Here is a 21351-nt window from a genome sequence, read left to right on the forward strand (position 1 = left end):
TGTGAGATTCCCAGTTTGTGTACTTTCTGAGCACCGCTGCTGCATGCCGGGGCCGGCTGATAGACAGTGATGGTTTGCTTTTGACAACTTCCCTCAGAACTATGATGATATGTTATTATAAATTCATGCACAACACCGCCTGTGCAGATGTAGTTGTTTGCGAGGAGGTTATGAGTGGCAGCTTATAAAACATCTGATAAAACTGGCTTTCACCATGGCGCACCTGTCCTGTTGTTGTATTTGGACAGTATTTTTGCAACATCCTATCAGGGTTACTTGCAAATGAAACTATCACAACCGACTGTGGCCAAAATACTCCCTTAGTTTAAACAAATTGCTACTCTGGGCATTGAATACCAGGACGCAGTGTCTGCCATGCATCAAGCAGGTGTAATTGCAGGTGTTAGCTTGACATACGTTGTGCTCCTTTGGTGAAATTAAGTAATTTGCTGAGCAATGAATCGTTCATCTGTCATCCGGCGGCTAACAACATTAGTCTGCAGTGTGCGCTCATGTTGGAAGCCTTAGATGCGCCTATTTGGCTGCCTTTAATTTAATCCACTGCTTTAATGTTCGCACGCAAACAACAAAATGAATGATGAATAGCCTGCATAATGGCATCTTGATCCAATTGGGAGTCCTGGAGCCACGGCTAAGTGTGTCAACCACGGCGTGTTTCGAAGCAGGAGTGGCTGCGACATCAGCATTTGTGCAAGATGTTTGTACTTGAAAGGTGAATATCAAAACACGCGCAAAGCTATAATCAAATAGCAGCAGACACCTTGCATCATGGTGAGAGTGTTGAGTGATTCATAATCAAATACACAACTCTAATGTTATTACACGTTTTACAAGACGACGACAGGCCAGACAAGCTGGAAAGTATGTGGCGGTGGCTTTTCAAGTCTTATGTAGTCAATACATCAGTGCTGTGTGTTTACATTTAACTTTGACACAAAAGTCCAAGAGTGATTTCTGCTATCCGGTTCTTCGGATGTTGTGTCTGACAAACATGAACAGCTGTGGGGCAGAGGAGAAAAATGTAAATTCATCAAATGCAAATTCAATGCACACAACATGACAGACTATTTAATTTATGGAGAAATATGCTTTGCACCTGTCATTGAATGTGTGATTGCAGGCCTGCTTACCTGTCTGTCCTGTGTGAATGTAAAACAACAGCTAACAGGACAAAGACAATATGTTTTTTTTTCAGTACAGGTTAGGCGTGCATAGATTAATTAGACCTCGGATACATTTTTAACATGATAATAATTCAGCACGTTTAATGCAGAAATTAACGTATACTATGTTTTCTCCGCAGGCTTAAATAACGAGTATTTGTCAGCCTGTAGGTGCTGTTGTCAGACTCCTGTACCTGTGGCGCTGGATGCAGGGGAATCACTGTTGGTAGCTGCTGGGCAGTAAAGATCAGGTGACTTTTCATTAGAATTAAATGGGTGCAAGTGTCTCACGATCTGAATGTATCCCATTGTTTGGCCTTTAGAGATGCATGCCTAAAGCCAAATCTTTGCTTGTAATGTGAACCTGATTCTGATGTTCCACTTAAAATCCAGTCTCAAACAGAGAGGTAAACCCAAAATGATTCATATCCATAGCAAGTTTTGATATATAGGGGATTTTTATTTGATTTGTAGGTTTCTTCTGCTGCAAATGATGGGAAGACATTGTGTTTTTTTAAGTGTAGTAGACTAAAATTAGTATTTCCAGAAGTACTCATACCACTTAAAATTGTTGCATTTTTCTTGTTGAAAATGCAGCTTCTATATCATTCCAAATAGTCCAGGCTATAGAGCATTCTAATACAATATAAACTGAGAAAAGATGATGTAGTAGTTGTTTAGTCAGTCACAAGTCAATTTCAAGTCATAGTTAAAAGCAAAGAGCTTAGTGAGGACCTCTGATTTTACACACTGTGGCTGCTTACAAGACAAGGAAAGGCTATGGAATGTTTTCAAGTGCCACTGGCGGCAGTGCAAAGCAGAATCAAAAAAGCACAAGGAGTTCCACACTGTGAAAAATCTCAAGCACATGGTAAGGAGCCAGAAATGACACCTGTGCTGGCAAGAATATTAGTGCAAAAGGTCAAGAAGAATCCAAAGAACAGCACAAAGACCATCCTGATGAATCCGAGCAGTTGTGGTTGCAAATTGTCAGTCAGACACTCAAGCCAACCAAGAACAAGGCTGGTCTCCATGAATCTGATGAAGGAATACTCCAATTCTCCAAGACAGACGCATAAAAGCTCACCTGGACAAAGAAGAAAGTGCTTTGTCATCAGTTGAAGGCCTTTAACTTCAAAGATCTGCAAAATGTCACAAAGAAAAATGACAATCCCAGTGAAGGCACAAATGAAGGACTTGTCATTAATTACATAGGGGTATGAATAATTTTGGACAACTCTGTCAAAGTAAACGGCATCATGAGAAAAGAGGACGACATTAAGATTCTGGAGGAAATATCAGGCAGTCAGGAGAAAAACTTCAAACGAGACAATGATCTGAAACACACAGGCAAAGTGGTGGAGAAATGATTTAAACAATATCAACATTTCTGAGCAGCCCAGCCAGAATCCCATCCAGAATCTGTGGAGGAAACTGGAGACCAGAGTGATAGCAAGGTCTTTAACTTCAAAGACCTGCAGATTGTCACAAAGAAAAATGGAACGAAATCCCAGTGAAGACATGCAGAAAGACTGTTAGACTGATGTGGATGCAAATAAAGAACTAACCATTCATTGCTGAGGGTTATGAATAATTTTGGCACAGACCATTTTTTGATAAAAAATAGTTAAAAATCATCATTTACATCTCTAACACACCTTTTGCCACTTATTCATGTCATTTCCAGTCAGAATAAGCCTTTTGGGCCAATGTAAATTCACGATAAATCTAAATTTGTTATGGGTATTAATAGTTTTGGGCTTAACTGAACAACTAAGAGCACGCACACACACACAGATTGGGGTTTTGCTTGGCCGACGCTTGAATACCACAGTGCCTCTGCCGGATTTGGCCACTTGGAGGCGCCCGACTCATACCTTGAACCTGTGGAGAAGTGGAGGCTGGGAAAGGAAAGTGGGCTTGAGAAAGACAATCTCTCTCCTGAACTGTTTACCCTGACGTCAGTTTGCAGAACTAGCTCTGCCCTGTCTCCCTCAGTGTCTCCGAAACTCCACTCAGTCACATATTGTGGGGAATAGATGGGCTCCGCTCCGCCACTTGTGCGTCCGGATCTCACGGAGTGAATGAAATGCTTCCTTCTGCACATTTAAAGTGGACTAAAACATCTACACGATGAACACCTGCGCCTTTCTGCTGATTTTGTCTGTTCAGATCTACGCCGATGGCATCGAGGGGCCAACAGGTAAGACCCGTATTCCACCTCGGTCTCCTAAACGCAGTTGGGAAGTTTTTACATGTGGATCAAACTCCACTGAAAGCAAAAGCGGAGCGAGTCTGGTTGAAGGTGCCAACTTTGTGCCTGTGTTTCCTAACACGTTGCTGCGTTTATCTGCGGCTTTCTGCCCCTTTGCCGCGACTTACCTATGGGACAGTATTAACCCTCCCAGTGAGGAATATAAACATTTTTATTTTAACAAGTTTGGATCAAGTTTCTTTTTTACTGTGCGTAAAAACAATCTTGGTTATTTTGGCTGACTGCGCCTTGGTGCTCTGGGGGGAAAAGCTCCCATTTCCCCAAACACAATCCTCCCTACGCTGCCTCTGCCTTTTGTTTAGCGCCTCTAAAGCGGCCAGGTAACCGAAAAGGTGTTGGATCCAAAGTTGGAAGCAACAAAAAATCCCCCAGAGAGCCACGAAGGCGCATAATGTCGTCAATTTAAACAATATTTGTGCGCCAACATCCCCTCAATCTGTCATGACATCCAGACACTAGAACCTGGAGCTTCCTCCATTCAGGCGTCGGGTTGCATTGCTTATTCTAGACTTCTTGAAAGTTTGTAATCTGATGGGATTTGTGACATTGAAATGGTTATTGATTATTGAAACCAAATTTGCACTGTGGAGAAGCTGTTAGATCCAAGCCTCAAAGCTGCTGGATTTTCCTCCTGTGTGATGAGCTGCTTCTGGTCTTCTGGGCTGAAAACTCATTCAGTCAGCTGTAAATCTTCCAAGATGTGAAAAAAATATTCATTTCAAATGGTTGTTAGGGAAGAAGAAAGTCCTCTTTTTCTGTTTTGTGGATTGTAACATGGTTAGATTCAGTGTTTTTTTTTTTTTTTAAAGATAAAAGGATAAAAAAAATATGCAATTTCTGACTTTTATTTCAATAGTGTTCCAGTAGGATAAATAAATCTTTTCCAAAATGAAACTCAGCTGCATATCAGGGAGGTGGAGAGAAAGAGAGAGAGGGAGAGACAAAGCGGTATAAATAAATCTTTCATATGTATCTGACACAGACCTTTTCACGTTCATTCAAATTCATGTTTTCCAAATCAGCTTTTATTTGTCAAATTTTGTTAGTCATTTATGCCATTTAATTACAGAGCTTTTGTCTAAAGGCTGAAGTGACTCGGGCCTGTTTGAATTTCTGTCACACACACAAAGAATTGTGGGGGCATAAAAAAGCAGAGTAATAAGGAAGTAATACTGATAACATTTACACTATGGGCTGCTTTAACACTGCGTATGCGACACGGTGCTACTCACATGCTGAAGCAAGATATTTCTTTGAGATTCTTGCCATTATTTGTATTTCTTCCTGGCACTGCTACTGTTTCATGAGAGATGGGAAAAGCTATGCTCACTTGTATGTACAACAAGGGGAAAAAAAACAAAACAACCCAAACCCGTGCAAGCAGAATGTGTATTGTCAAGAGCTGAATGGAGCACATCATTAAGAGGAATAGGCTGAGACATATGAAGGATTAAATCACACACACAGGTAATTAAAAGAGCTGAATGGAACAGCAACGCTCCAGCACACAGCGCTGTGTGAGAGTATCTGTCAACAGGAATTTACATGCTGTCGGTTTTTTAGTTTGTCGACTGGAGTGTTGCAAGCCTCAGCATCTGTGCTTTTACCTTCCTATTAGTGGTTAATAGTTAAAATGCTGCCAGTTTCTGTGGCTTCCTCCTCTGCTGATCCCCCTACTGGCCCTTCATGCTTCTCCGCCTGCCTACATCCTGAAGGAGGAGAGACCAAGGAGGCATAAATGCAGCCTTGACTCCCACGATCCTCAGAGTGCCTCTTTTGATTAATACCGCCTTTATCGCTATGATTGTGTGAAGACCACACCTTAACCTTGGATGCGTAATAACAATTAAAGACTCTCCTGTGGGGATTTCTCGCCCTTTTCACCCTGATCTAATCCATATTTTTCCATAACTCTTTCCTGCTCATGCGGCGGTCAGTCCAGGCTGTCGGGGAGGAATTATTACCTTCTGTGAGATATGGAGACTCTGCTTGTCTGCTTGATAAAAGGAAGAAAATATTGCATTTGCATTCTCAGGCGCAAAGAGATTATAAAAGTGAAAGTCCAGTTGTGTCGCTGCCATGCTGTGTGTGTGCTTTTTTTTTTTGTTTTTTCATTGTGTAGCCAGATCTGACACTTTCAGTCCTCTGTCTTCTCTTATGGGAATGGAATAGATGCTCGCTTACCATCTGTTTCCTCTATTAGCAGCGAATGTTGTCAACTGAGTGGTGTAATTATCCCGTGTCTCATGAGTCATTTCCCGGTTTGATCTAAAGTTAAGGCAGAATATCCTTTTTGCTTATTTCAGTGAATAAGATAACACTTGGACTGAGATGAAAAGGACTGTGAAGACCAGACTGTCTAAGTTGAAGCGTGGCGTGGAATGAATAATGCTTCAGGGCTTTCTGGTTTACACTGCATAAACATCAGCAGCAATATTGGGAAACATGATATGGAACCATCAAGCAAAGAGGGAGCGGAACTGCAACGATAATCATCATTTTTCAAGAAAACATGACAAACATCAGAGGTTCGACCTTCATAAATGTAAATATTTTGTGGTTTTCTGTGGTATATGTGATAGTAAACTGAATACGTTTGTTGTGGTCAAGGTTAACCCTGTGAACTCTGAGCAAATTTACTTACTGTGGGCTCATTATACACTGTAGTTTAAAGTCCTGCACCTCTAAGGAAACAGAACAACCATGGCTAGAAGTAGAGAGGACTCGGGAATGTGTTTCCATCAGTATTATGTGATTAAAATGACGTAAATCATAAAAAGAAAGGAAAAAATGTTACATTTTTTGGTGATTTATTTTACAAAAATAGCTAAAAGAGCTTGAAATGAACATGTAAAGCATTTTTGCAAGTGTTACCATTACTGGAAAAATGGATTGTGACTCTACATACTATAGATATTTTACTCTTTAGATGTTTTATTCTTTTTCATGCATCTCCTACTCGGTTTAAGCACAGCCTGCAGTTCAACCTAGTTGATGCCAAAAATGCCAGAATTTTTGTTGCATGATTGTTGATCACAATGGAATTGGGAAAAGGCTTCACAGTTGCAACAAGGAGCATAAAATTTTTTATTTTTTTACAGAACCAGGTTATTGCAAATGGTTAAATTTTGGCAATTTTTTTTAACAAGACGTGGAATACAGTGACAGCAGTGAATACAGCATTTAAGCTTAGATTTGGTTGTTTCCTAACAGGATAGCATGTTACTAGTGATTCATTCAAGGTCAGTCGGAAACCTAAAAATCGAACAATTCTGTTTATTTTTACAGCTTCTGGTTCTGATAAATAGTGTAATTTTGGCAATTAAAAAAAAAAACAATTTGCATTTCAAACCCACTGTTCAGAGGGTTAAGGGGCACAAATATATCAGAGGACAGCCCTCATAGAAGGGCACTAACAGATATACTGACACTGATACATGCTGTAAGAAGACATAAGGAAAATGCTGTAGAGATTAAACTGGATATAGGAGATCCAGCACTTCAGAGAAACAAATCTATTTATTGCAGGGCTTAAATTGTTAATATTAAATGTGCTTAATATTTGTTTAAAAGAATCATCTTCATGCCATTTAAATATGCACCAATTTACGTGTTTTCTATATTTCTAAACTGTATTGTTTTTTCATTATTCATCGCACGGCATCTATTTGTAACTGTTACATATTGGTTCTTGAGAGTCCATTAGATGTGCTCTATAATAAGCATCCAGCGGAAAAAGCGGAATAAGAGCCGGAGATGAGTTTGTGCATTACTGCTGTTGCAAAAGAAGAAAAAAACAACAACAAAGAAGTAAGCTACATGTTGATAATGTTTCCTCGATGCTGCAGCAAATCCACCAAGTGGAAGTGCTCCCTGCAGGAACCAGGCCACCATCTGTGGTTGGAGTGTGAGGGGTAGCAGGGATTGGGCCTGAATCAGACTCCTGAAAAGACTGGTTGATTTCCATCTTTGTGGGAATCAGTAATTCCGAGAGCAGATGGAAAACTTTGCAACAAGGAGGGAAGGGATTGGAGGCGAGGAAAGAATTTCAGAGAGACGAGCTGAGAATGACAGAGGGATTCATTCAGATGGATGTTTTGCTGTCTGCTGAGGCCACAGCAGGACTTTTGCTGAGCTTGCCGGCCATTCTGCCCTCAGCACTCATGTTGGTGTGTGTGTGTGTGTGTGTGTGTGATTCAACGTTGTGTTTATGTGAGGAGCCGTCTGCTCTGCTGCTCAGTCTCCTCTGTCTCTGATCTATTGTAACGTGGGGCTATGTGGAGGAGAGCCAGGCCCCGATTGGCTTACTCATCTCATAAGACTGGGAGATGAAACGTATCCATCTACTCCATGTGTTCAAGGAGCGCTGCTTCATGCCAAGTGCCGTGACTGGGGCTCCTCGTAGTGGAAGCATGTGTCCGTCGAGAAGCCTCCTCTGTCTGGATCTGGTCTCATTCCTTATCTTCCTTGTGATGCATCACATCTAAGTTTGTGCTGTGCTGAGTGTGCAGAGATTTCTTCATGCGAGACTGCAGCTCACGCACATCTTGTGATTGTTGTGCTTAATTAGTCCCGCTAAGTGTTTTGCTGTTCTCCTTTTAATTATCACATGTTACTGTTTCTAACTCAGCTTAACTTTTTTTTTTTTTGGTGGCCTACTGAGGCGGAGGATTGTTTTGCTCTTCAGAAAGGTCAAATCCTGGTTGGGAGTCGTGTTTTGTAAGACAGGTCGTGGTCTTTGAGAAACAGGTCAGAAGCAGTATTGTGTCTACTGTGTGTGTGTGTGTGTGTGTGTGTGTCTCCTCTGCCATTTCGCCTGAACCCACCTTTGTGATCTTGCTTAGATCAAGTCTGGCCAGGCTCTGACAAAGACCACTGAAAGGAACCACTCGGAGTAGAACCGGGCGGTTGGAGATAATTTTACATGATAAGGTCTTTTATTGTGAGTGTGTTATTAACAGACCAAAAAGTGAGAAATCAAAAAAACTAATTTCCTCCTTTAGAAAAGTGTTAAATGACCATGAAACATAAGGCAATGAGACACTTGAGAAATTAGCATGTTAACAGCTCACCGATGCATGTTTCTGTTGAAGAAGATTCAATCACTTTGAACATTTGGCGTAGAAGTCATTCATTTCCAACATTTTAAAAGTGTAATTACAGCAATTCTTCTATAAGAGATGCACAGACCACTTAGTATTTTAATTTGAAAGTCGCAGTCTGAAGGTTTGAGAGTGAATTTGTGTCTTAGATTCTTGTGTACATGTGTTCAGCACCTCCGTGTTTTGCTCGTTAGAGCAGGAAATCTCACGCCGAAGCCCTCGCCATGCAGGAAGGTCCCACGGTGCCGAGTGACTCAGCCCGCCCTGACACTGACGCTAGCAGGGACTTGAGCTGCCGCCACTATGAGGTCTTCAGGGTTACTGTGACACCTTCCAGCAGCCTGGAAGAGATGCCAAAACTTGGGAGATTTACAGTCAGTGGCCTGCCTTGGCCTGTCTCTTCCTTTTTTCCACTCTGCAGCAACAACCCGAGTGCAGGATCCTCGGCTCCCTCAGCCAGGTGTTATTAATGTGGTATTGATCTTTCAAACTCTGGGAAGTCCATTTTACTTAAATTTGATCAAAGTGTCATCCCGCCTGTGGCCTGCAAGCTTGATGTAGGAGTGGGGAGTTGGCCAGCTGGCCAGCCAGGACTTGCATGACGTAAGTGCAGACAGAGAGGTTTGCTTTGCAGCAGAGGAATGCTGGTAGCATTGTGAAAGGGGAGAAAGTCCTCTTAAACATGAAAGAGTGAGCCTCATTTCCATACGAAGGCTGAAGACTGTACATTCAAAGTAAATATCTCCTTGATCTCATGGTCCCAAATGACACAGCTATTATATTCATTATCGCTTAAAGCATATGTTTTATTTGAATAATGGACACGGAAATTCATCATCGAACACAGATGGACCATTGTTTATAGCCTGGATATGAAAAGAGTGTGACTGCGTAGCTCGAGCACACGCGCAGATGTGTAATTATCCAACAAAGAAATAAGCAGGGCTCCGTGTTTTCTACCTCGAGCTAGTGAGTTTCCAGAAAAGTGGGTCTGCAAGACTGATGCTGCGAGCGCTGCTCCTTATCCCCCTGCCCAGAGGAAAGCCAGCCTCCTGGGCAGTTTATATTTAGCCCGCTGGCCGTGTTTCAGTTCTTTACCTTTCTCTGGGTCAACAAATTCACCGTCAGATTCCTCGGGCCCTCTGCTGTGGTGTATATGTGGTGCAACGCAGGTTTGCTGGAGTCAAAGTTGAGGATCAGGCCAGGATTGCTGTAGCGAGGTCTGACCTACTGTTCAGATGCCGGTGCAGCCCTCTGCATACGAATCTCCCAGTGAAATCTGAGCCCTCTGACACTGCTCTAAAAGTCAAAACATTCTCTTTGGGATATTTTTCTCCCTGCCGGTATAATTGATGCAGGCGTCTGTTGTCTTTGTTTCATGATCTGAAAGAAAAAAAGTGGTATTTCTAGTTTGTCCAGTCCCTTTGGGTAAAAAAATATCCTCACAGAGACCGAGCCATGAACCTGAACACTCATCACCCTGATGTATCTCACACTTATTAGACTGACAGTCTTTCACATAAACTTTATTAGGACAGTGGAAATTGAAGAGCATTAAAGTGTAACAGAGCATGGATAATGTCTGCTGTGCTGATTTAAAAGAGCACAGTATTTGAGGCTCGCCTAGCGTGAAATCAAAAGCTAAAAGTGAGGTCTTTTAAAGAATCTGCGCAGCTATATAGCTCTGAGCTTACATTACCTGTTTGCTGTTGAATTGAAGGCATTTTGTCTCTTGTTCCCTGCAGCACAGTCCCATGGCACAGTGGTGACACTCAGCTGTGACAGCTGCTGCTGCTGGTGGGTTATGGGTCGGTCATGGCAGCTGTGGTGGCACAGGTGCCAGCTGGCAGGAAATCAGTCAGCGGACTGATTTCAGACCTGTTGAGCACAGATAACGTATATGAAGTACCTGGTTTAACCCTCTGACCCCCAAAACCCACCGGTGCCTTTGAGATGCGTGTTGTCTTTAAAGAAACGGCCAAAATCACACCATTTATCAGAAAAAGAAACAGAAAAAACTGAAGAAATCATCAGATTTTCAGATTTTCAGATTTCCTATGATCCTTGAACTACTCATCTTTAAAGTGTGGTTCCATTTTAGAAACTTGACCGAAAGGAAGCTTGAAATCGTGATATTTCATCTCATTTAAAATTCTGCCAAAAATAAAGTTTGTTCTAACCAAAATCTTCAAAAAACAAAAAAAATCTCCCCTTTTCTGTCCAGTGGTGTGAAGCTGTGAGTGACTCTGCTGTGACGAATGATCATGTAACAAAAATTCAGGGACTTTTTGCCTGAACTGGGTTGAACTGCAGTCTGTGTTCACACTGAGCAGATAGGAGACAAGTATGGAAAAAAATGAAATGTGTAAGATGTAAAATACATATGCGTAGTATGTAGAGTCATTTTTTTCTCCACACCTTTGGGCACAAAAATGTACTTGTTAATTCCCTTTTCCCCCCAATTTCAGTAAAAGAAATAATCCAAGAAATTCCACATTCATGCTTTTTTTATGGGATTGTAAATTAGACATACTGCACAGAAGACAGTTTTGAGTTCTTTCTACTTCTAGTCATGGGTGTGCCGTTTCCATAGAGGTGCAAGACTTAATGTTGCAGTAAAAAACGAACCCACTGTGAGCAAAAAACACCCAGCAAGTTCTTGGGATTTGGAACGTTCAAGTATTATCAGCAAGAAAGTGATATTGTCTGTCCTTGTGTGCCTGTGTGTTTTTTAATTGGATCAAATGTACAAGGTATCCAAGGAGTTCATCTATAATTTTCTAAGCCTCTAAAATCTTGAAATGAAAAGTGGAGTTATATGGTTTCCACCACAGCGATGTGAACATTGCATGCAGTTTCATCACCGTTCTATGCGGGAAAAGTTACACACCAGTCCTCCGGTTTTATTGGGTAAAGAAAAAAAAAGTGGTGTAATTTTTCTTATTATTGCAGAATGCATGCAGTCCTCAATCTAGTCTGGACTGCAGGTGCTTTGTATCAATATCTGATTTGAAAACTAGCGGCTCTGTGGAGTGTTTTTAGTGCTGTGATATACTGGCGCATATGCTGAGTCCTGACCGCCGAATGGGTTGAAAAGCTTTTGTCAAGTGATGTTAGTGAAGAGAGTTTGGGAACTCAGTCGGCCTTTGACGCCTTGTTCTGATTCAGGTGCTGAAGTGAGCCAGAACAAAAGCAGAGCCTATTGATTTCTCAAACACTGCCTGTCACAGTCAGCCTATTGTCTTCTTCCTCTTGAAACTCTCCTTTCGATCCTACATGACCTCCCATCACAATCCTCCTCACTTTGACATGCCGCTATTGCAGCAGTTGCTCAGGGGATCCTGAGTACCTTTTTTCCATGAAAAAAACATCTCTTTCCCCTCTCACGCCTAATTCACTTTGTATAGATGTAAGACATTTCAGGGGCAAGCAGCTCAGGGTGTGCACCTCTTTAGCATTTCCTGTATGTGCACATTCAAGTGTTCATTAATGTCCGACTCGTAGAAAACAGTGTATATTATTCATTTGTTTTGGTTAGATGGTGCCCGAAGGCGCAAAGATTAATCAGTATTTTCTTCCCAGTGTATTTAGACAGTGTGTAAGTGATTTCTCCAAGGATAAAGAGAGACGAGAGATAACTCCTGACTGAGAAAATATGTGCACTTTATCCTCACATCGCTGTGCATGTGTAGCTCAGAAAGAGCTAATGCCAGTGCACGGCTTTGATGTTTGGGTCTGTTTATACAGGCCCAGAAGAACGATCCTCTTCTCACCTGAAGTCTTGACAAACATACCCTCAGGGCTCTCTGGACCTCCACAGTCCTCCAGGGCCCTCCAGGGTTCTCTTGGGTGAGTGAGCGCTCCTGGTGTGCCGGAGAGACAGCTCATCAGACAATTTCAAAGGCCACGGTTTCTTCTCCGGCTGGACTCGGCCCACCGGCTGAGAGGAGGCTAGATGGGAGGTGATCGGCCCAAGAGAAGAGGGGCTTATGGGTTGAAGTGGGAGATGATGGAGCCTTTTTCCATATTATTCTGTATGCATGATATCCATTATTGGCCTCACCAGAAAACATCACAGGAGAAAAAATGTCTTCACGACAACATAATCTCTTTTAACTTCAATGCAATTGGTCCCCTGAAGTTCAAGCTTTGCTATACCTTTGTGGAAGAAGGTCACATTTTGAGACTCTAGGTGCTCCTCAATAGCATGCACGAGTTCATCAACACCCTGAAAATGGAGACTGTGCAAGAAGGCGGTGAAGATTAAGTCAGAAGGTGGCAGATCGGGTGAGTAAGGTTCGTGGAGCAACAGTTCAGAGCCACATTTAGCTGCTTCTGCCACCTGATGCTGTGTGGACCTGGACATTGTCCTGGAGCAACAGCAGCCAGCTCCAAGCTTTGATCTCCATTATTCTTTGATTGCTTTAAACTTACAAATGTTTGTGGACAGTAATGTAAGGCTTTATATTCTACAGTTATTCCCCAACATTGGTATACACCCCTTAAACTTTTTTGAAATACCCGCATACAGAACTGCCTGTCTGTCTGTCAGTGGAAAAGTGTTATCTGTTGCCCCAATTTTTTGGGCCATTTTCCACGTGAAGCATTTAAGGATTGCAGAACCCACGGAGGCAAAATTTGTGATTTATGATTTGGGGTTATAGTTGTGCCATCAATACTAAGCAGTCACTGAAATCTGACCTTTTAAAAAATGTCTTCGATGGACGATTCTTAAAATGCTGGGGAAAAGTGGGGCTTTTCAAAACGCTGACACCGCCGCTGTGATGTGATCTGCTGTAAAGCTGCCGACTCCAGAGGGGCCCGTGCATGACCAGTGGAGAAAATTTCAGTGCTGCGCTGTTGTTTTTGGCATTTTGATGTGAATGGCAGAGAAGGGCCTGGAAAAGGCTAATATGGATGGAAAAGCTTTTATGCCATTTTCAGATAGCACGGCGGACCCACTGCAGCCAAAGGCAGAGCACACATTTGCGTGTCTCACATTAGTACAAAGCCAGGAATATGCAAGAATGTCCAGGGTGCCCACGGGGTGTCGTTAACAAAGAGCTTAATTCAAAACCACAAACAGAAGATTGTAATTATTGCCTGGCCCTTCTGTGTGTGTGTGGGTGTTTGTATGCACACTGGCGAGTGGCTGGGTGTGTGTTTTGTATATGTGGAAGAGCCAGATTGGTGATTGTTCCCACCTGATTATATGTAAATATTTGCTAAACTCCTTTGGCCATTTTGAACTTCCATAAATCACAGCCATGTGGATTATTATGGGAGCTTTTGTTTGCTTCATTCTTCCGAGGTGTGAAAATGCTAATGAAAAAAATTAGCATACCATTCTTAGGACATAACTCTTCTCATGATAAATGCATTGCACTGCAAAGATCAAAAAGTCAGGCTTTGTCTTTGGTGGGGAAACGGGCTTCAGAGGCGGTCTGTGTTTAGAGAGTAGCTGGAGTACACAGTGTGAGAGACCTCAGAGCAGGTCGGCCTTGGCCTTTGTCTATCCGGACAGCCAGGGTAATTAAGAATCAGCTTAGTCCGGGATTATGGCTGGAAGCAGGCTGATCACAGGGGACAGGAGAAAAAGCATTAGTAGAATGGTGGCTAATATGGGTATTACTCTGCTTAGCAGTGCTATCATGTGACAGTGAAACAACTGACAATGGAACCCTGTTGATGCTGAGATTCCTTGCTTTGCACTAATAGGCTTTACTGCAGAGAGCTTTGTTTACCCACAGTGTGCAGCTCTCTACCTTGCTGCTTTTTCTTCCCCCTTCATGTATTCGAACTTTTTAAAAATTTGCCTCAACCTAATTAGAAAATGGTAATATTTTGCAGTACACCTCCCCGAGGTATTTTAGCAGCGTTCAGTCGTATTTGCCTTTTACCGGCACCTCCAAAATGAAACATGCATGATTGTTGGTCTCTCTTGTGAATGCATGAACACAAACTTGCTGTTTTTGAGATAATTTCGTGGAATGTAATTAATGTTCTCATTAGCTGAAGCTGTAAGGCAGGACTAAAAGCCTGACACCCGCGGGTCCTCGCCCTCCTCTACTTTAGGAAACATGGTCGCTGAAATGGATAGCCCGTGTTTGGCATGTGAAACAAAGAGGGGGGAGATAGCTACTTTCTTGTTCGTCCTGCCTTTTATTGTTTTGTGTGTGTGTAACAGGTGTTTCAGTATAACTATTAATTTCACTCAAAATCCCTCCTTGTTTTTGTTTACATTGTTATTCAATTTTGTTTTGTCATTTTTGTCATTATTATTGTGTATCAATTCTTTTTTGGGGAGCTTTATTTTATTTTGACATTGTGACTTTTATTTTTGCGATTTTTACTTGACCTTTGTCCTTTCCGCGTCACTTCCTCTCTGTTCGCTCATCTCCATGCGATCCCGTTGGGAGTAGGTGAATGAACAGAGAGTGCTTTCTGTTGTAGGTTCAGATACAGAGAAAAAAATTAGAATGTGGCTTAAAATCTGTCATTTCTACATGTTTTTTGTCTATTGTTTGAGTTTTATACAGTTGTTTTTGGTAAGGTACAGCGGTGTAGTGAGGACTTTTTGTATCTCCTTTTCAGAGCGGCTAGCAAGAGACCGCATCACTGCTGTATCTAACACGCATTTTATTTGTGCTAGGTATGTGAGCTCCCTCTCCTTTTTTTGTCCTTTGTATATATTGTTCAATCTTTTTCATATTTCTGTCTTAATGTTTATGTATTTTGTGCTTGTGTACTATGTTATAAGAGACGGCCTGTGATCCCTTTGGGAGTAGAGCGGCTAGCGAGAGACCGCATCATCGCTGTACCTAACACGCATTTTATTTGCACTACAAAATAAATTTGTTGGCTACATCAACGTGGTCCTCTGCTGTCATCATTCCCCACACCAGCACACACAACGCAGAGAGAGGGTCAGAGTTGGGCCAGACCGGCTCCATGTGCAGAGGTAACCCGATGCTTGTAGCCTGTACACCACCTCCATAAGTGACTCCATTTGTTGCCCTTTACAAAGGATATGGAACCAGGCCAGTGTGAATAATAACAATGTTGGGAGAAGATTTATCCAAACACAGAAAGGTTACATCAAATGAACCACCTAATTTATCGCATTACTCTTATTTACACATGAACTTTGCCGGTATCAGCTGCTCGTGCATTAGAAAACACTGCTCGAGGTGCATAGCTGGCAGAATTATCGGTGCATGACATGACACAACAATGCTTTGTTTTGACCTTATTGAGAGGGAGCAGGGAATTGTTTTCCACAGTCTTTAAGCGCTAATCCCATCAGAGGGACTGCACAGCATGGAGGGCTAACTTAGTCACGTCTGAGGTAGTGCTGCCAGAAACAAGAGGCAGACAGGAATGTGTTTGTCTGGCTGGCGTGGCTTTATTCACTCTGACTGGAAAGGCGAAGAAGAAAAACTCTTCCCAGGCAACTTGACTTTTAATATGAGCCAGAATAAAGAGCAAGTGTCTGATTCTATGTGTTCTAAGAGTAGGAGACATGTTTTGATTGGGATTCAGTGGCGGTTGGGGGAGATGCAATGGTGGACTGTCATTATAGCAGATGAATTAACTCGGTTTTACCTCTCAGAGGAGAGTTTCTCACTTCACTGGTTTGTCTTTTGGCTTGGTTAGGCTCATGTGCTCCTGGGGGAATGGGCTCATTCAGTGCTGAGGCCATGGAACTGAGGATTTATCCCAGTCCAGTGAGTCCCTGTGGTGCCTCGAGCTCCTGTTGAAGGATTTAAGATTGGTCCATCCGTCCATCCGTCCGTCTGCCATAAAGATTAAGAAGACAGATTTTTCCTCAGCTGCAATAAAAGTCTGTGTGTCTGGTTGATACTTTCTGGTAGAACTTAATAATAGGAGAAGTTTGGGTGAAAGGTGAGGTTGAGAGGAAGGTTTTATTGAAAAGAAAATGTGTTTTTCATAAGAGGGTGACAGAAAGTTGTGCTTTTTTTTCAACTACTGCAAGAAACAGAGCTAGAAATCTCTGTAATAGTTTCTGAAATCCCTCATTGCAAAGGATTTAGAACAGGGCTATTCAATTAAAAATTGACTCGGGCCGGATTTTCAGACTAAGAACATGAGCTGGGCCGGACGTTTTTAGCAGACAGTGAGCAAAGTTAACCATTTAAAATAAACACAAACAGATAAGATAACAAACACAGTGGATGTTTATAAACGTATTGCCACATTCAAAAGGACATAAACACAATAGAAGAGCAGTACTTAAACTAAACCTGTGCTGAAATACTGCTTCTTTAAATTTTACATTTCAAACACACAACTTCAACACATTTTGATAGGTAAATATAAGCACAGGTTAAGGTGCATATGAACATAAAAACTAAGAAACACCATCTTTTGTTTTGGTCACATCTCAAAGTGCATTAAAAAGTAACTTGTTTAACAGTAACGTTTCAGAACTTGAGACATTTTTTTTTCTTTTGAAATAACAAAAAACAGAGTTTGTCCCTGTCCATATTTGGTCTCATCTGAGACAGTCACATCTTCAGTGCATATAATCAAAAAAATAAACAGTAGGCACAGTGATAGTTACTATCCCTTTGAAACGAAATAAAGCTGACATCAAAGTGCATAATAAAGTGCAACTAAGTGAAATAACTGTCAAAACAAAATGTCTTTCTTAAATATTAAACTTATAATAAGTGAACAGAAAATAGTCACATAAATACATAAAACTACCTTTAGTGTCTGCTACAGCACGCTGCTTTGTTGCACTTACCATGTCTCGAAGACATCTGTGGCGAGAATGTTTGACGTGTCAGACCTGTTTGATAGCAGATGTCACACTCGTCTTAACTTTATCGTCCGTTAAAACTTCATCCACGACAGCCAACATGCAGTCCTTCACAGTTTCTGAGTCTGTGAACAGCCTCTTTTTCGTGGCCCTTTCCTGAGCTGTGCAGGTCCGCTTCATTGTAGTACAGCTCCGGTTGTAAGATGCAGTCAAACTTTGAATTATAGCCGCTCTCTCATGACATCCCTCGGGAAAGTTTGTCCGAAACGCGGCATGTTTTTCCAACGTGGTGTCTTCGGACATTATAATCTTTCAGCGCTGCAAAGCACTCGTTGCAGAGTAAACGCATTGGTTTGGTGTTCGGACCTGGTGGTAAATAAATAAATACTTGTCAGTCCACGCAGGATTAAACTGACGGTTTTCCTCGCCGAGTTGTCGTTTCAGGATAGAAAAAGACATGCTGCTATTTTAGCCTGTATAGAACTGTTAATGTTAACTTTTCAAACGCGTCTCCTCAACACAATGCATTGTGGGTTAGTTGCTAGGTGTTGCATTCAATGTTTGCAATAATGTTGGAATTTTTGTAAGAATTTGTCAGTGTTACTGAAAGATGTTTTTCTGTTTTTCTCGGCCCAATCACTCGGCAGTTGCTTTAGGGCCACTCGAGGGTTGCTTTCGGGCCGCATGTGGCCCGCGGGCCGCTAATTGAATAGGGCTGATTTAGAAGCTGTAACAAATAGCTTTGTGATGGTTAAGAAACTGTTTACTGTGTAGAGAAATCCTTTTAACTTGTTACTGTTGCTAAAGAGTTTTTAATTTTAGTTCTAAAGAAATAGAAAGACAAAGCTGCAGCTGCTTAACATGCATTTACTCACCAACTTACAGCAGTCACCACTTCACAACTCCTTGTGGTGGCAGAGAGAGAGTTAATTAATTGAACTGACAAACTGTTGAAGTCAAATCATATTAAAAATACACTCACAATTAAACACCACAATGCAGCGAATTATTATATAGTTTTTGCTTTTTGACTCTTTAGGGGTATTTTTTAATACTTTTAAAAAATCAGTTCCATGATATCATGACCAATCATAGATTATCATTTTGCAGTAAATTGCAGAATGGGAGTACCGTGACACCACTGTTGTCATGCAATTCCCGTCCTTAGATACCTGGCTAAACACAAAGCTAATGGGTTGGATCTATTAATTCATTAAGTGTCGACTATTTTGATAATCTTTTCATAATCAGTTAAATAAAAGGTGGAAATTCTTGGATTTCATTGACTTGAATGTGAATATTTTCTGGTTTCTGTCCTTATTTATGACTGTAAACAAATGTATTAGGGTTGTGGACAATACTTTTACATTTGATGTTTTGGAGACGCTGATTAACATTTTTCACCATTTTCTGACCTTTTACAGACCAAACAACTGATCAAATAATTGAGAAAATTATCAACGGATTAACTGACAATGAGGATAATTGTTAGTTGCAGCCTAGTTAAGGCTAAAAACTACAAAAACTATCAAAATGCAGATTTAGCTCAGTATGTAAGCTCAACTTAGTGTAGTTCAACACTTGATGCAGCTGATTTGCACTAATCAGCTGACATCTGCTTGTTTTTCTGGGAGGCTTTTATTGTGAAGCAGCTGCAGAAACTGTTGAGTCTGAATTACCGGAAGACATACATGGAAAGCATCTGCTTTGTCACAGCTGTTGTCTGCTGTTTTTTTTTTTCCTTTTCTAGTCATTATGATTCATTGTTCCTACTTTTTTAGGGATGTCTCAGTCGTTAAATTTATTATTGGGCTTTTTATTTAGTGGAGAAACTGGTGTCAAGCCTTGATCCTGCGGAAAAGTAAGGTCAAATTAATTTTTTTTTTTCCATTTTACAAGATTCAGCTGTTTCCTGTGGCTATGATAACATGTGGTATACAACTTTTTCTGTAAAACTGTCAAAAACAGCCCTGAAACACTCTTTAACAATCTCCCATGTGGACCTGGTCCTCTGATGCTTGTTATAAACTGAACATGAAGTACAGCGAGATCTCACTGAGCTTTTCTAAAAGACGCCATCCTCGGATCAGTCACATCCTTTGCACTGCCAAGGTGCTTTTCTCTTCTTAATTTCTCTGCATTGCTCATCATTCCACTCTACATGTTTCACCCGGCTCTGCGTTTCCTCTCCATCTTTGTCCTTGTCCTCTTCAGCCTTAGGGCTTCTCGGCGAATCTACAGTACGCTCAGTGTTTCTGGGAAAGGGTTCAGTATTCAAGGCAGGGTGTTGCGTGGAGCTCAAAGCAGACCTGTCTTTGAGAGTGTGTCTGCCTGCCTCCCCAGGCACTCATTAAGCCGGTGTGTGAAGGTGTGTGTTTCCGGAGGCTGTTGGGAGAAACAGGCGCGTATGTGGAGGTTAAAAGGCCCCCGACAGAGACATAATTTCCCATCCTGGGGTGATGGAAGAAGGTAACTTCATTAGCCAGTTCCCGCTATTCAGATTAACTCGATTATACTAACCAAGTCTCGATGGTGACAGCGGTGCAGGGTACAAATATCACGCTTGGAACAAAAAAAATCACTTGTGCAGGAGAGATGCATGTGTGGATGGGTGTGTGCAGAGGAGGAGGGTCAGTCAATACACCTGGAACTCCTGGTTGGTCTGTAATTTGCAAAGTGACTCATCTTCAGGTAATGAGCAGGTACGAGTCTAAAAACCTCCTTTCTGTAATTTGGTAGATTGAAGTCACACTTAGAGTAACGCACGCCTCTACCTGTGCCTCTGCAGCTCTTTCAGTTTTGCCGTGTCTCATATCCGGGCCTCACTTTTCCGCAGCGTGTCTTTGCCCAAACATTCGCGGCCGTGCATAGTCACACAATTGCCCTTTCATTCCTCTGAGGGCAGACGACATTAACCTCTCTTAACCCGGATTGATCCGCGGCACCTCTTGACTTAACTCTCCGCATTAGGTGATGGAAATGGTGTTGCTTTTCAGATACATCAGCGTCCTCCTGAGGTGCAATAAAAATAGCGAGATCAGTGCACCTCTCTCTCTCTCTCAGGAGGCAGTTCATTGAAATAATCACTCGCCATATCTTCATGGCCATTTCTGCACTCCTGTCCCTTCCTGTTCCCCGAGACTTTATTGGCCAGAAAATAGAGAAAATTTTTTCTCTCCCTCAGGCGTGTTAGATTACAACTGTCTAAGCCTTCCACACAAAGCTGTGTGCTTCAGATTAAACATTTTAAATCTCTTGAGGGAGTTGCCGTGAAGGCCACTTTCATGAATTGTCTTGCCTCTTATCCTGTAATGCATTGTAATAGCTTTGTGTCTGCGCTCACCTGTTGGAATGTCACATTCTTTTCCTCTATTTCCAAGCGTCTGCAAATTCTGCATTCTCCTCAACTGCGCTGCTATAATATAACATTCATAAGCAAGGTTTTACTGCCAGTCCAGGCTAAAAGGTATTCCTAAGCCTTCTGTCAGACTTCCAGTGAGGCTATATTTTTCTGACCTACAAATGCTTCAAAAAACAACAAAAAAACCCACACACATATGCTGAGGCTTGTCAGCTCCCCAGTCGTGTAGTCTGGTCAAGGTGAAGAGTGCGAGGCGGGCAGGTGAAGCTGGGAAATGCAGACACATGGAGATGAGAGGAGGGAACGAGGGGATGGATCTCACATGTCCTGCATCCGACAGCCGCCCTGTTGTTGTCAGTCTCGAGCTGACAGGCCAGATTCAGTGGGATTCTGCCGAGCTGCCACTCTGATAAAATGTTTTCAGGAAATAGGGGAGCTGACTGCAATGTCTGGATTGAAAGAGACAAAACACGGCACCTATGGAAATTCAGTCGTCCTGGGAAACATCAGCGGAGAAGCCTTTTTCCTCGGCAAACACATTTCGATGCTGCGGGAGTAAACGAGCACGCGGACACATATCTGTTTACAAGCGCAGATTATAATTTGAGGGAAAATTACAGCTTTGGAATTCATCCAGCCGTCTC

The 21351-nt window shown here is 42.0% G+C and overlaps 1 protein-coding gene across 4 annotated transcripts in view; it reads left to right on the forward strand.

The window, feature by feature from the left end:
• Positions 1–3143: 3143 nt before the first annotated feature.
• ptprub (protein tyrosine phosphatase receptor type Ub) overlaps positions 3144–21351 on the forward strand; it is a 199682-nt gene continuing 181474 nt past the window's right edge. For all 4 annotated transcript variants that reach the window (XM_055013822.1, XM_055013823.1, XM_055013824.1 and 1 more), the window contains exon 1: positions 3144–3387. In XM_055013822.1, coding sequence (XP_054869797.1) covers positions 3318–3387 — 70 coding nt within the window. In that variant the 5' untranslated portion in view covers positions 3144–3317. The remainder of the gene's footprint in view (positions 3388–21351) is intronic.

The sequence above is a fragment of the Amphiprion ocellaris genome, chromosome 9 (assembly GCF_022539595.1).
Source record: "Amphiprion ocellaris isolate individual 3 ecotype Okinawa chromosome 9, ASM2253959v1, whole genome shotgun sequence".
NCBI classification, from domain to species: Eukaryota; Metazoa; Chordata; class Actinopteri; family Pomacentridae; genus Amphiprion; species Amphiprion ocellaris.